This window comes from Natrix helvetica (genome assembly GCF_964273705.1).
Source record: "Natrix helvetica genome assembly, chromosome: 1".
Lineage (NCBI taxonomy): Eukaryota > Metazoa > Chordata > Lepidosauria > Squamata > Natricidae > Natrix > Natrix helvetica.
In genome coordinates, this window is record NC_138548.1 from 317,769,749 (window position 1) to 317,784,909 (window position 15,161).

The following is a 15,161-nucleotide window of genomic DNA, read 5'->3' on the forward strand; positions in this document are numbered from 1 at the left end:
ACAGTGTTTATAAATTACAGTAGGTGAACATGTTGCAGAAAAATTCCTTGTAAAATTTAACTCTGTATAATTAGTATTGGCACTGAGCTTGAAAAGTAGTTGTCAGACAGTGCAGTATTGCTGGTGCTGGCTTCTTATTAATTAATTAATTAATTAATTAATTAATTAGATTTCTAGACTGCCCCCTCTCCCCGAAGGGTCTCCGGGCGGTGTACAGGTGTAAATTTAAAAAAAACACCATACAAACAATAGTATACATAGCTAAAATTAGATTAAATAGCCCCTGTATGAATTTATAAAAATTAAAAACTTCGACCATAAAACCAATCATAAAAAATTTAAAAATAAAACTGAGGTGGGAAAGCTGGAATTAGGCCAGCTAGCTGGAACAGGTGGGTTTTAAGTTTCTGACGGAAGGAGTGGAGGTCCGTAGTCATTCTAATGTCAGGGGGAAGGTCATTCCAGAGGGTCGGGCCCATCACAGAGAAGGCCCTCCCCCTAGGCGTCGCCCGCTGGCACAGCCGGAGGAGTCCCTCTCTGTGTGAGCGAATCGGCCGAAGGGATGTATGGGGCAGGATACGATCCCGCAAATAACTAGGTCCTGTGCCATGGAGCGCCTTGAAGATGATGGTCAACACCTTGAAACGCACCCGAAAAGCCACAGGCAGCCAGTGTAGCCCGCACAGGAGACGTGTTACGTGGGAGTAGCTAAAGACTCCCGAGATTGTCCGCGCGGCCGCAGCCTTCTGAACCAGCTGCAGCCTTCGGGTGCATCTCAAGGGGAGCCCCATGTAGAGAGCGTTGCAGTAGTCTAGCCGGGACGTCACAAGCGCATTATGCTCCCAAGCATTCCAAAAAGTATGTTTCTGTAAAAATACAGAATGCATAGTATGTAATCTAGAAAGTAGTTAGATCAGGCTTCATGGGAAGAAAGTGTGTGTGTGTGTGTGTGTGTGTGTGTGTGTGTTCCATTTCTTCCCATGAAACCTGATCCAACTGCTTTCTAGATTACATAAAACTATACCAATATTTATCTTGCATTAGACTTCTTTTGCTTCTAAGGCAAAGCAAATTATACTTGAGCATTATATGTGATATATTTCTACACATAATTCACATTCTAAATTTTTACAGAAACGTACTTTTCGGAATGCTTAGGAGCATATTAAACTAGCATTAACAATCCTGCACTGTCTGACAACTACTTTTCAAGCACAGTGGTCATACTAATTATATAGATTAAATCTTACAAGGAATTTTTCTGCAACATGTTCACCTATATATGATGTTGGCATAAGTCTAAATTTTGAAAATTTGTCAGTTCTTCCTTGGAGCTCCAGAGATAGTGCTAAAGAGTCCTGACAATCTTGATGCCATTTACAGATCTCGAAGCAAAGAATGTAAATAGTTATATTCTCTGTTGTAGCTGTGACTATAAAATTAGGTTATAATCTGATTATTCATAATTGAACTTTACTGTTATCCTTAAATATCAAGAAATAGATGTTTAACAACTCACTTAAATGAGCATGTCTAATGGCAGTCTTGAATGTAAAATGTTTGGGATTGGAGAACGTATAGAGACAATCTATTTAAGAACCGACAAAATACTAATCTTATTACCATTTATGCAGATATTTATCATTTATAATATTAATATCTATTTTTATTTAACTCTCCAAGTAGAGTTGCAACCTTAAATTGTTTTAATATTTTTAAAGCTCTTTAGCAGTTTAGTGAAAACACGTAATTTGATAAATGCCAAAAGTATTATACAGCCAAAAGGTACAATTGCATGTGGTCAGATAATTCAGTGAAGCATATTTGAATTAACAGAAAACCTTTAATTAAAAATTTTGATTTGAAAAATATAGAATCAGACAGGGGAGACAAATAATTAGAAGATAGCAAATTACAGAAGATGAAATAGTTCTTGTCCTTTGAACATGGAAAAATGACTGTTTCATTTCACTCAATAGGAGGATCAATCTTTGGGGAACTGAAACTTTTCTACAATTTTTAATCTATTTATAAATAAAACAGAAAAGGTTATCTTATTTTGAGGTATACCATTTAGCCATTTGTTCTGGAATCCTCTGAGATGAGAAGAAGCAGAGCAGAATGGAGACAGAGATTTTATTTTTTACAACACTCATTAAGGAGTTTTTAATTAAACATTCTACCAATTTCATGGAAAAGCTAGTGATTTTTTTAAAAATACTATTATTTAAATAGTATAAATTATAATTAATTTCCTCTACCATTTTTCCAAGTTCCTTGAAAATGACATCTTATGCACAAATCCCCATTCCCTCCAAAAAATCTCTTTAAATATAATTTCATAATAAAGGTAAACATTAATGTTGAAAATAATGGTCGTAACATAGATCAGTGGCCCCAACCTTTTGGACCTCAGGGACAGGTTCCACGGAGAAAGGTTTTTCCATGGACCGGAGGGGGCGTGGTTTTGCATGCTGCCTGCATGTCGTGGATGGGGCTTTGCTTGTTTGCGCAGCCCAAATGCTGCCATGTTACGGATGGTGCCAGTCCATGGACCGGGGGTTGGAGACCCCTGACATAGATCAAGTAAATGCATGTGTTGCAGAATTTTAAATTGTATTGTAAGATTTAGGACATCTTTTTGACATGCAGAATAATTTTAAACACACACTTTTAAAAAAAATATATGGTTTTTACCTCTAATAAATATCATTGGAATGGCATTAATTTGACAGTTATGGGAATTTCTTTAGTGTACAATATTTGCTTCCCAAAATAAAATACTTATAATGAAAATTGAGAGTTTAATATCCAGCTACTTTCAGAAACACAATTTCTGTTGGTTAGGAAATATAATATCAGTAGTGTAAGGCTAACATTAATTATTACTAATTCCTCCCCACACACCCACACGCACACACCCCATATCAAAGCTCTTTTTCTGAGCATTGATATCACCCCTCTAGAATTGCAGATAAATCAAGAACATTATATCAAAACTTTTCATATTAGTTAGTATTGGAAATAAAATGAAAAGCAGTTTGTGTAAGCCTGCAAATAAAACCACTGTTGGAAATCAAATTAGCAGTCACATTTTTCTCCTCACTCTAATATATATACCAGCCAAAGAAGTCTACCAAAGGGTTACACTCCTGAGGAGGATTTTTCCCCCCTGGAATAAGAGCATTTCTTATTTTACATCAACTGTATTTGTCATTCTCTATTTTTCTGTGGTTATCTTTCTTCTTGATCCTATTGTGGTTTGTGTTCACTAAGGCTTGATTTTGCTAGAGTTATCTCTCCAGTTCCGACTCTTCTCTTTCTTTCCACCTCCACATTTTTTTCAGGATGAAATTATTTCCTAAGTCCTCTGTTCCTGCTTTGTAATGTAACAAATAGTAATGTAACAAATAGTTAAAGCTTGAGGAAAAGCTCTGCTGATTTTCTATTGGACATTTGATGTGGCCTCATTGTTGAGAGAGAGTAGCCACGCCTTTCTCTTTGGAAATCCAGTTCTGCATTCCTCTGTTCTTTTTACAATGGCAGGCTTATCAGCACAACCAATCCCAAAACAAGCTGTTTCTTATCAGTTTTTAGAGTTGTTAGCAGATGTTTGTTTGATAAAACGGTCCTTTCTGTACTTTTATGAGAATTCCTGTTGAGTCTCCCTTGAAACTGTTCATGACTCAATAGTCTTTCTATACACAGTGAATTATGAGTTCACATAAATATGATGTACTTAGTTGTTTTGTTCTCAGTTTACTTCACATACTGTCTGTATCAACTGAAATTGTACATATACTTTGCCTTTTTTGGCAGACTGTAATTCCCCGGACTCGCATTTCATGGAATTTAATCATAGTCCATTAAGAAAGCTTTGCAATAAATTCTTCAGCATTCTGTTCACTGTTGCTATGTGGACACATAGACAAAAGTTTTTGTTCAGCTATAATCTTACATCCTGTTATATAGATTAAAAGTGTCCTTGGGACATTGAGCTTTTAGAATAGTTAGATGTTCAAGATTGCAGCCTATGTTTCCAGCACATTATTATGCCCAAGCATTCTGGGTATGATTGATACCTGAGACTGGTTGTAAACTATTTTGATGATACGTTCCCTTTGATTTGCTGTCTTACATGTCTGTCTGATGGGAAGGGAACTGCCCTGTTTCCCTGAAAATAAGACCTCCCCAGATTATAAACCCAATTGGACTTTGGAGTGCATACGCTAAAATAAGCCCTCCCAAAAATAAGCTCTCTCCGGAAATATTGCAACACAGCAGCAGCCATGAGGTGATCATGCTCACTGCTTTTTGCACTTCAAAAATAATAAGTCCTCCTCGAAAGTAAAGCCAAATGCTTATTTCAGGGGGGGGGGAATAAGACCCTGTCTTATTTTCAGGGAAACACAGTACTTGTATAATAGGAACTGCTGAAAAGTCAAAATAGCCAGGTTAATAAAAAATGTAAAGCTTTAAAAGTTCAGTTTGACAGTCTGAATTTAATCTAGAAAATATTGGCAATAGTAGATGATCAAGATGTTGTTTACTTGGTGATAGATACTAGTTGCTGGTGAGTAATTGAGGTCTGGGCCCTTAATGTGTGTGATGCTTCAGGACTTGATGCTGTTTTGTTTAAATCTACATGGGGCTACTGGGTGAGGATAGCTATCCATCAGGTATCATTATATGCTTATGGGATTAAGTTATATATCTTGACCTTGGACCATCCAAATGATGCTGTCAAAGTTCTATCTCAAAGTCTGGATGAGGAAAAATAGACTCAGGCTCAATCCCTGCACAGTGGAATGCTTTGGTCCTGAAATTTTTAGTTTTGGATAGGGCAGCATTTAGTCTTTGGTTTTGGATGGGATAGCATTTTTTTTAATTCAGTATTGGTATGCAACTTGGAGGCATTTCTGAACTGACAAGTCACCTGGTGTGCCTGTTCTGCATTTCCTTAGCCAGTGGGCCCTCCAAATAGTTACTCATATCCTAATCTACCCATATATTTGGCTATTGCAGTGCATATTTATGAGACTATCCTTGGAGCTATGAGGTCAGTGATGAGCAATGTACAATATGCCCATGTAATATCATTGCTTTGTGATTGGCTGCTAGTTAGCTTTCAGGTGCAATTAAAAGTTCTGACAAAGGATATATAAACGTTTTCAGGTAGACCTAATAACTGCCTCAGGCAGCAACAGTTTGCAGTTACAACTTTCCAACCACTGCCTGCATTTATGACTGTCACAGCATCTATCTCAGTAACATTTACCCTTATAGACAATTAGTATGCATTGTCCTATAACCAGTCCATTTTTCTCCCTCCCCTCACCCAACTTGCAGAGCAGATTGCGTGAACAAGATAGCTCTTGCTGAATTGCTTGTCTCCACAGCACAATGCATCTCTTAAAAGAGCTAACCACAAGTTAACAAGCTCAGTTCTGTGAACCAAATTGATGCTAGCTGGTAGTTGCTGCCAGTAACTGACAAGACTTGAATCTTTAGCTTTTGTTAGCCTTCTAAGGGATTTGGGGTTCAGAGACTGAAGCATGCATTTCTTTTGATGTGTATTCCACACTGTGTGCCTGCTTATTCTCTTGTAATCCCTTCCTCTTCAATGAATGCAAATACAAACATTACTCCTTGCTAATTATCCCAGCACAGAGTGAGCATTCCAAAGTATTACACTTACTGACTGTGTCACTTAAAAACCAGACTGTGAGTCCAAAATCGTACAAATGAGGACTATCTGTATGACAAAGAGAGGTTTTTCTTCTCTCACAGTATTAGAACTTGGAGCCATCCATTGAAATCAAAATTAAAGGAGCTATTTATTTATCAATGGATAATTAAATTATGGAATTTGCTGCTATCAAAATGGTAATATTCTCCAGTTGTAATGGTTTTAAAAAGGTATTTCAGTCTCTGTTAATACTGATGGCTTTATATAGTTATATATAATATAGTTTTCTATATTGTAGAAAAGATGTGAAGACTCTAGGAAGAGTGCAGAGAAGAGCAACAAAGATGATTAGGGGACTGGAGACTAAAACATATGAAGAACGGTTGCAGGAACTGGGTATGTCTAGTTTAATGAAAAGAAGGACTAGGGGAGACATGATAGCAGTGTTCCAATATCTCAGGGGTTGCCACAAAGAAGAGGGAGTCAAACTATTCTCCAAGGCACCTGAGGGTAGAACAAGAAGCAATGGGTGGAAACTAATCCAGGAGAGAAGCAACTTAGAACTAAGGAGAAATTTTTTGACAGTTAGAACAATTAATCAGTGGAACAGCTTGCCTCCAGAAGTTGTGAATGCCCCAACACTGGAAGTCTTTAAGAAGATGTTGGATAGCCATCTGTCTGAAACGGTATAGGGTTTCCTGCCTAAGCAGGGAGTTGGACTAGAAGACCTCCAAGGTCCCTTCCAATTCTGCTATTGTATTGTACTGTATATTCTCCTCTGAATCCCAGGGAGAGCATATGCGACTAAAACTGAATGCCGTATTCCAAGTGTGGCCTTACCAAAGTATTATAAAGTGGTATTAACTCTTCACATGATCTTGATTCTATCCCTCTGTTTATGCAGCCTAGAACTGTGTTGGCTTTTTTGGCAGCTGCTGCGCACTGCTGGCTCATAAATGGTTATCCACTAGGATTCCAGCATCCCTCTCACAAGGTACCTTGCTCAATAGTAGTAACTGTGAGAGTAAGGCTCTACATTTAGGCAAGAAAAACAAAATGCACAGGTACAGTATAGGTCCTATACTGTACCTGTGCATTTTGTTTTTCTTGCCTAAATGTAGAACCTTACTCTTTTAATGGAATTATTATATTTCTTTATTTTGGAAAAACAGACTTGAAATAAGACAAAAGTAGCAAAAGAATTAAGAATGCAAGGTCAGAAATTATGAGACAATGACAATCGGAGAAAAAATGTGAGAAATACATTAAGAAAAGGATGCAGATTGTAACCAAAGTGAGCAAGGAATCAATCAGATTAAAAGAAGCAGAGAAATGCAGAGAATTCTTGACGGGTATTAAATTGTTTTGAAGTAGATGAAGAGCTTTGAAACTGAAATGAGAGAATGCTGAAAGGAATATTTTAGAGATTTGTACAGGAATGATAATGATAGGTTGATGAATAGAATTCAATAATACTAGTATCTAGAACATAGGTGATAAATATTGTGAGAATCTTGAAGAATGGCAAGATTTCGGTTATAGATTATGTAGTTGGAGAAAAGGTCAAATATGGGTTATTTCAACACATTTGTGTAGATTGCATCTTACCTGAGCATTGGAAGAATGATGTTATTGCTCGCTTTAATACATAAATGCAAAATTGATAAGGAATTTGTTTTTTTTAAATGTGCCTAGGAAATGTTTGGAAAAATTCTGATTGAAAGGGTGTAAGACCATGAGCAAAATTTGGGAAATGAAATGTAGCTTTATGGCAAGTCAGGGATTTTGCCTGTGGACAGATTTTTTTCCCCCTCCTCATTAAGAAACATGACCACGGGAAGGCTGAAATGGTTGTAAATGTGGAAAACAATCATAAGTCACATTTTTCAGTGCCATTGTAACATTGAATGGTCGCTAAACGAACTGTTGCGTTAATATTCCCGAATGAAGCCAAAATGGCAGCGTTTCACTTTGTTATACTGAGAGAGTACCATAAGCAGTTTATGAATGTTTTCAGGCTTCTCTCTTTTCACTCACCTGCGTTTTGTAGCGAACCAAAAGGACCTCTATTTTGTGTGTGGGAAGGCCAGTTTCATTTTGTCCCTTGTTTGGGCAGTGGCTAGAATTGGTACCAGCTGTCTCACAGATGTGGTGGAATAATTTGCAAGGCTAGAAAGTTTGAAGGAGTATAATGAATGCTGTTGGTGTAAATTAGTTTTAAGTATGCTTGCTTATGTCTTTTAATTTTTTTGGCGTATTATTTCTTCCTCCTTTTCTGTACTCCGCATATACCCCAAAAGACAACACGCATGAAGGCATGCGTGTTGGCTGCAGAAAGTTTGGAGGGTCACAATACCCACACCGCTTTCTTGAGAGGCAGCCAATCAGCAATAGCAATACCACTTAGAATTATATACCGCTTCACAATGCTTTGTAGTCCTCTCTAAGCGGTTCACAGAGTCAGCATATTGCCCACAACAATTTAGGTCCTCATTTTACCAACCTTGGAAGGATGGAAAGCTGAGTCAAGCTGGTCAGAATCGAACTCTGGCAGTAAACAATTGTTCTGACCTAGGCTCCCTGATACAGTAAAAGGCACACATTTCTTCCCCAAAACCCTCTTTTTATGTCAAAGGCTGTGAATTATGTTCATTCACATCCTGTAATGAGTCCCAAATAGTTGTTAAGAGTCGTTTAGTAGGCTGCCGAAGTCTTTTGGGATAAGGCTGATAAGCACCCACCTTTATCTTCTTTGAAAACTCTGCCAAAGACTTAATTGGCAATTAGCTTGGTAAGACCACATGGAGCAAAGAGTCAAAATGGAGCTTCAGAAGGTAAACTGACTAGCATGAACCAAGTTGCTTCCTGCAAAGTTGCTTCCCTTTGCTCCTCCTTTATGTCCTATGGGAGGGGCCAATCACTTCCAAGCCTTACTCCCGAGTCATCCCTTCTATCTGAACTGTTCTTGCCTTCTGGCAGCTCTGCGCATGCGTGCACTGGGAACAGGGGCAGCCTGTTCCTCTGCCTCGCTGCTGTCCGACACTGGAGGCTCTGGAGGCAGCATGTAACTCCCAGATGGCCCTGGCCCCCTCTCTGCCTCCAACACAGAACCCTCGTCCGAGCCTTCCCCAAACTCCAGGACTAGCCCATGTTCCTCCCCAACCTCCTCGCTGTCCGACTCTGCTGCCAACTCCGCAGGCGGGCGGCAGACCACAACAGCAATGAGATGGCCTGCAGTACTGCATTCTAACCACTGTGCCACCACGGCTCCTATCCAATTAGGCGATGTCTGAGCTACAGCTTGCAAACATTGGGTAATATTCAAGAATGTTAAATAGGCAACATTAAAACTGATGAGGCAACTCTAGGTTCCTGCTTACTGATATCATTGCAGTTGTGCTAGTGCATATGATTACATGTATTGCATGTGTCACAGGGCTCATGTGTGCCATGTGAACAACAGCAATTCAATTATGTCCTCCTGCATTCAAGTAGCATGCTACTTCAGACACCTTGCATATTCTTGGTGCTATTCTAAAACTAGCAAGCAAAAGAAAAGCTCTCGCTTCCCATGTTGCAGAACCAAGTATATTTATTCACTCAGCAGCAGTTTGGATGAAGGGCTTATTAAAACACTTTTTCAGTGCCGTTGGAGCTCTTCCCCTGATCAGAGGTTTGTATACGAACAAAAGGTGAGTTTCTTTTATTCTTCCTCTATATTTCTGCCTCAAGAATACACAAACAAACTTTGGAAGCTCTCTTTACACACCCATATCCTGTTTGCTCCTGTTGTGTTTGATTATTTGAACATATACATACTTAAATCGATTATTTTCCCTTCTCCTAGTACACCTAGCAAACTGTTTCTGATTCCTTTATGAGCCTGAGAAATCAGAGTAGGATAGTTCTTATTAAAACCGAGTTATTTTCTTTTTTGTCTCTATCACTTGCAGGTAGGGTTGGGGTAACTTTGCGTAGATTTTATTAAACACGGCTTTTGTTGCCTAACATTCTTTTTTCCATTCTAGATGTTTTATGGAGAATCCAGATATTGCCCTGTATTTTTGTTAATACTGTAAAAAATTATGTTTCTAGCTCAAACTGACTAATCCAGGGGTGTCCAAAGTTGGCAACTTTAAGACTTGTGGATTTCAACTCCCAGAATTCCCCAGCCAGCTCTGCTGGCTGGGGAATTCTGGGAGTTGAAGTCCACAAGTCTTAAAGTTGCCAACTTTGAACACCCCTGGACTAATCCATGCAATTAAAAAAAAAACCAGCGGAATAACAATTTAGTTTTTCAAGCATGGTTAGGAAAACGCACAACTGATTCCCAGAGGAAATATACCCAAATGTTGGGAATATCAATTACTGTCATATAAACCACAGGATGGAGAGCAATTTCACAACGTTCAGAGCAAATGTGTTTCCCTTGCTGAAAGGATTTCTGAATGTACAATTGTTCTTAAAGAAAAAGCATTTTAAAACAATGGACTCAGCTCTTGGCAGTAGGTGTGGGCATGACGGGTGTGGGTGGGTGTGTTCCCCTATCCTTGTTGTGAAAACTTATCTGACAAATCAAGAAAGTAGTGTGAAATTGATGAGAAAGAAGGAGCAACATGGTTACTATTAAGTTACAAAACTGATCAGAACCGAAAACACTCTTTTCACCATGCTTTCTTGGAAGTACCCTCTGCCCCTGACATCAACCAGGCCCCTATCCTTGGGGTCGTCCCAGAAGCTCTTAAAGAGTTGTCTTTCCCACAAGTCTTGATGTGATGTATGGCCAGAGCCAGAGGCCAGGAAGTCTTTTCAGTTGTTATTCATATGTGTATGTTTGTGTGTTTGGTGCCCTGGGCACGCTCTGTTTGGCTGATTTTTATGCTTTTTATTGTCTTGATTCTTTTATTGCTGTTGTGTGCTACCCAGGGCTATGTTACATATACGAGGCAGCTATACGATTTTTTTCAAAAAATAAATTCTATATGAAATTGCACCGCTTCCCTCTTCCGAGATCCTTCATTATGTTTTCCCTGGTATGTTTCAAAGTAGTGACTTTGCCTAGGAAACAGATGCAAGGGCTGAATTCAGATTCAGCTTTCAAGCTTTCAGCTGTTCATGCTTCAAAATTAGAAAGCCTAACCCAGGGGTGGGTTCCAGCTTCTGTTATTGCCGGTTCGCTCAGGGACGCGCATAGCTCAGGGACGCTACGCGCACATGCGCAGAAGTAAAAAACGTACTCATGCGCAGAAGCAAAAAACAAACGATAGAACCGGTTCAGGGACGTGGCCGGCCAAGTTTCTGCCTACTTGGCTGATCCAGTAGGAACCCACCCCTGGCCTAACCCCAAACTAATTGGTCAGATTCATATTGAAGATTGTACATGTTGAGCTGATGATGGAATGGGAATGGAAATGGAGGTGATCAATGGAAACACTTTGGATATCATTTTTGAACATTTTGTAAATCCTATCAAGAGGTGAGTCTGATGCAGCTTAGAAAAGTCCAAATCATTTTATGTCATTGCAAGTCATGTTCCCAAGCTAGCTCCTGTTTTAAAAATTATTGTAACTGTTTTGATACCTAGGAAATTGTACTGATACCTTTCAAAGAAAAAAAAAGAAAGACAGACACATGGGATTCTTTGTTTTCCTGTTCTAGATGTGAGCGACTAGAAGAACAGCTGAACGACCTGACTGAGCTTCATCAGAATGAAATTCTCAACTTAAAACAGGAATTGGCCAGCATGGAGGAAAAAATAGCTTACCAGTCCTATGAACGAGCCAGAGATATCCAGGTTAGCCGTTGTTTATATTTGCACTTCGTTTACTTATGTCTGTTGAGCATTTTTTTCCCATAAACATTGCTCTATTTCGGTTTATATTTTAATCCTCATTAAAAGAGAATTGAGATACTGTGTTTCAAATCCCGAATTATCTCAGTTTTGTGACCCTTACTGGAGCTGTAATGATTATACCATTGCAAAATTTATTCAAATCCTATTAAGAAATTCCTGGTAAAGAAAAGCTGGTAGGTTTACAATAAAAATCAATTCATTTCCTGACAAACTTGCTTCCATCTTCAGAGAGAGTTATAATAAAGGTGAGTTGGGAGGCATGTTTATACCATGCCAGACAGTATTTTTTTATGGTATTGTCCCCAGTAAGGCAATATTTACTATTAATTTTAATGAAACCATGCAGATGTAGAAATGAAAAAGAGTAACCAGTGTTATATGTCCATTTCTTCAGCAAGCAGCTTTTTCTTGTTACTTGTCACAAATAAGGAACTTTTCGAAGGTGATTTTTTTTTAATCTGGGTATATAAAATATTTAAAAATCTGGAACGTTAAAAAACTGAACTGCATGTTCTACTCAGAATATTGGTTTATCCCTTACGAGAAGGCTAATTCCATATGAGGCTGGTAAACCTTTGCACTGACATAATCTCTGCCCCATGGACCTATCCACCAGAGGATTTAGGGAAGGGGGCTGATTTTCAAGCCTGTGTAGAAAAATTAAGCCATGTTTGTCCCAAAGGGGCTGTTTAAACGGCAGGTGGATTTCCTTGGTTTTTCCTTGAAAACATTTTGCTTCTTATCTAAGAAGCTTCTTTGGTTCTGAAGTTCAGTTCACTCAGTTCGAAGGTGAAGAAGCTTCTTGGATAAGAAGCAAAATGTTTTCAAGGAAAAAAAAACACCAAGAAAGGCCAGTTGCCTTTGAACAGCCCCTTTGGGGCAACCATGATCTGGCTGACTGAGAATCTCCATAAATTATGTTTGGCCTCCTCCCAGCTATGCTTCCAATATAAGAATGCACAAGAGCAGAAAAAACAGTGGGGGGAGACAGATTTAAGAAGAGATTAATTTAATTCAGTTAAAAAACTGAACTGCATGTTCTACTCAGAATATTGGTTTATCCCTTACGGTGGGGGGAGACAGATTTAAGAAGAGATTAATTTAGAGGAGAAATTTAGCATCCCCATTTTCAATCATCCTGTCATTTGGAAGCTTTTTTTGGTGCGAATATAACATCAAATGCAAAAGCATAGCTGCAGATACACTTTTAATCGCACAATCTACCTTTTTCTTAATTATGAATCTATATAGGCAACTCACTTGAGGAGTAGCGGACATCTTGAGGTTCACACTGATTGCAGTCGATTCGGTGGGTTTTTTCACCACTTAAAACTTTCAAATCCAGAAAAAAGGGGGCCCCTAACCGAGTCCATTTTTAGAGAGTGCCTTGCAAATCTGATGTGGGTCTCAAAAGCTACAGAAGTTGAGCACTACTGACCTAAAGGAATTCATTTACACCAGTGGCATTAATTTTGCTTCAGCATGAATTATACTACAACTGGAGCATTTAAACCAAGAATGTCACAATGTCAGGTTCAAGATCTAATTGTCTGTGCGGAGGAAAATAAGCAGGTGAATGAAATCAAGAGACAGTTATGCTAGCCTGAAAGTCTTTTGATTCCTCACTCCATATTGTTCACAACAGAGGATTTTAGCATGATACCATGAATTGTAAATTACTTTTATGTGGGATTTATTGCCATTCAAAGCTTCAATTTTGTGGAGATTATGCCAGCCATATTACAGATTGGGCAGTAGAAATCCTGACAACTGCCAGATAATAGCAGAGAGATACAGAAAACTAATGTCTGTTGGTTGTCGACGTTTTTTTGCAACCCAGTTCTGTAGGAAGAAGCCTGGAGAAACCTTAATTTTGCTCCTGGATATGAAACCAAAGGAATTAGTCACATCCTGCAAAATGGAATTCCAGCTCCTGGAATCCCAAAGGCATTGTAGGGTGTGTTTAGTCTTTTATATAGGAAATGTGCCAGGCTGCATTTCTGATTATTATCCTGTCAGCTTCTGGCACCTGATGTTTTGTCAGTGGACTGCTTGACAACATTTATGCCTAGAGGTGTATTCTATTTGGCTAAGAAAGATCCTAGCATAGGGCCTCATTGATCTCTCTCTCTCCCTCCCTTTTGAGACGACTAAGCAGTTTTCTTACACTCAACAGGAGGCCCTGGAAGCCTGCCAGACCAGAATCTCCAAGATGGAACTGCAGCAGCAACAGCAGCAAGTTGTCCAGTTGGAGGGCCTTGAAAATGCCACTGCCAGAAACCTTCTGGGCAAACTAATAAACATCCTGTTAGCGGTGATGGCTGTCCTGTTGGTGTTTGTCTCTACCGTGGCCAACTGCGTGGTCCCCCTGATGAAGACTCGCAGCAGGACGTTCAGCACTTTCTTTGCCATGGTCTTCATTGCCTTTCTGTGTAAGCACTGGGACGCCATTACCAGCTACTTGGAACGCTTCTTTTCACCCCCCAGATGATGACAAGATGACATGCCGCTGCCTCGCCCACTCGAGCTGGATCTGGCAAGGAAGTGCATCAAGCTTATTTGGCAGTTCCTTCCTCCACTGAAGACGTAACATGTCCGAGTGTGAAATCTGTTTACAGTTAAAATAATATTTTCTCTCTGAGACATATTGGCAATAGTGAGAGTTTTTTTTAGAATTTATTAAAGAACTCTTTTTTTTTTTTGGTCAAAAAACTGTTTTTATGTAGCATGGTTCTCTTTGGATGCAAATCTTAATATTCTCTATGTGTACAGAGATAAAACACACATCTGGAGCACACCAATGGGCAAATTAAATTATAGCTCAACTACTGTACTAAACCTGGTCGGAAGAGGAAAAGACAATTACATACATTCTAACCAAGATAATCCGGTGCGTAGCGATACTCCGATTATCCTACAATGCTACTGTGAAACCTGACCACCTTCTGTGTCTGAATGTATAGCTTCAGGATGGCTTTCTCTAGTGAAAGACCAATGCAATACATGGAACTTTCTGAATCTCTTCCTGGGTTTTCCTCTTCTGCTGTTTAAACTTTCTGACTAGATATATGAAGTGGATTAGTTCTACTGTGTACACTTCCTGCACAGTTGTACTACAGTATTTTGAAGTAGCCCTTTGAATATTTTAAACAAAAGCCCTTGGTTGCACTTTGACCGTTTTTTAATGTATGTATAGTCACAGATTTAAAAATCCAAATGGCATACTTGAAGAGTGTAATACTCAAACTCTCAGTGCTTCCTTATTGTTTCTAATAGGATTTTTTATTCTTATTGGGGATTGTTTTTGAACTTAATGGTTGAGAGCATCATCTCTTTTTCTCTCTCTTTTGCTCTCTTTGAATAAAGAAGTGACGTTCTTAAATGAAGAAGTGTGTGAATAAATATGAGCTACCTTGTTCTGAGACGATTTGGAAGGTTGCAAATAATGTTTAATGTAATCTCAAGTGCAAACCTGCTCAAATGTGATCTGTTTCCTCCTTAACTTCCAGACCTCGCATTAAGAAAACAGATGACCTGATCCCTTCTTCCAGTTCATAATGTGCTTTTGCTTTGTTTGGAAGTGAATGGGGAAACTGGAAATCTTGTCCCTGGTCCTAT

General features: G+C 38.9%; 1 protein-coding gene across 7 annotated transcripts in view; it reads left to right on the top strand.

The window, feature by feature from the left end:
• The window catches only part of TMCC1 (transmembrane and coiled-coil domain family 1), a 103,303-nt gene extending 88,378 nt beyond the window's left edge, over positions 1-14,925 (top strand). For all 7 annotated transcript variants that reach the window (XM_081937792.1, XM_081937794.1, XM_081937798.1 and 4 more), the window contains 2 exons: positions 11,348-11,483; positions 13,720-14,925. In XM_081937792.1, the coding sequence (XP_081793918.1) occupies positions 11,348-11,483; positions 13,720-14,034 (451 nt within the window). In that variant the 3' untranslated portion in view covers positions 14,035-14,925. The remainder of the gene's footprint in view (positions 1-11,347; positions 11,484-13,719) is intronic.
• The last annotated feature ends 236 nt before the right edge of the window (positions 14,926-15,161 follow it).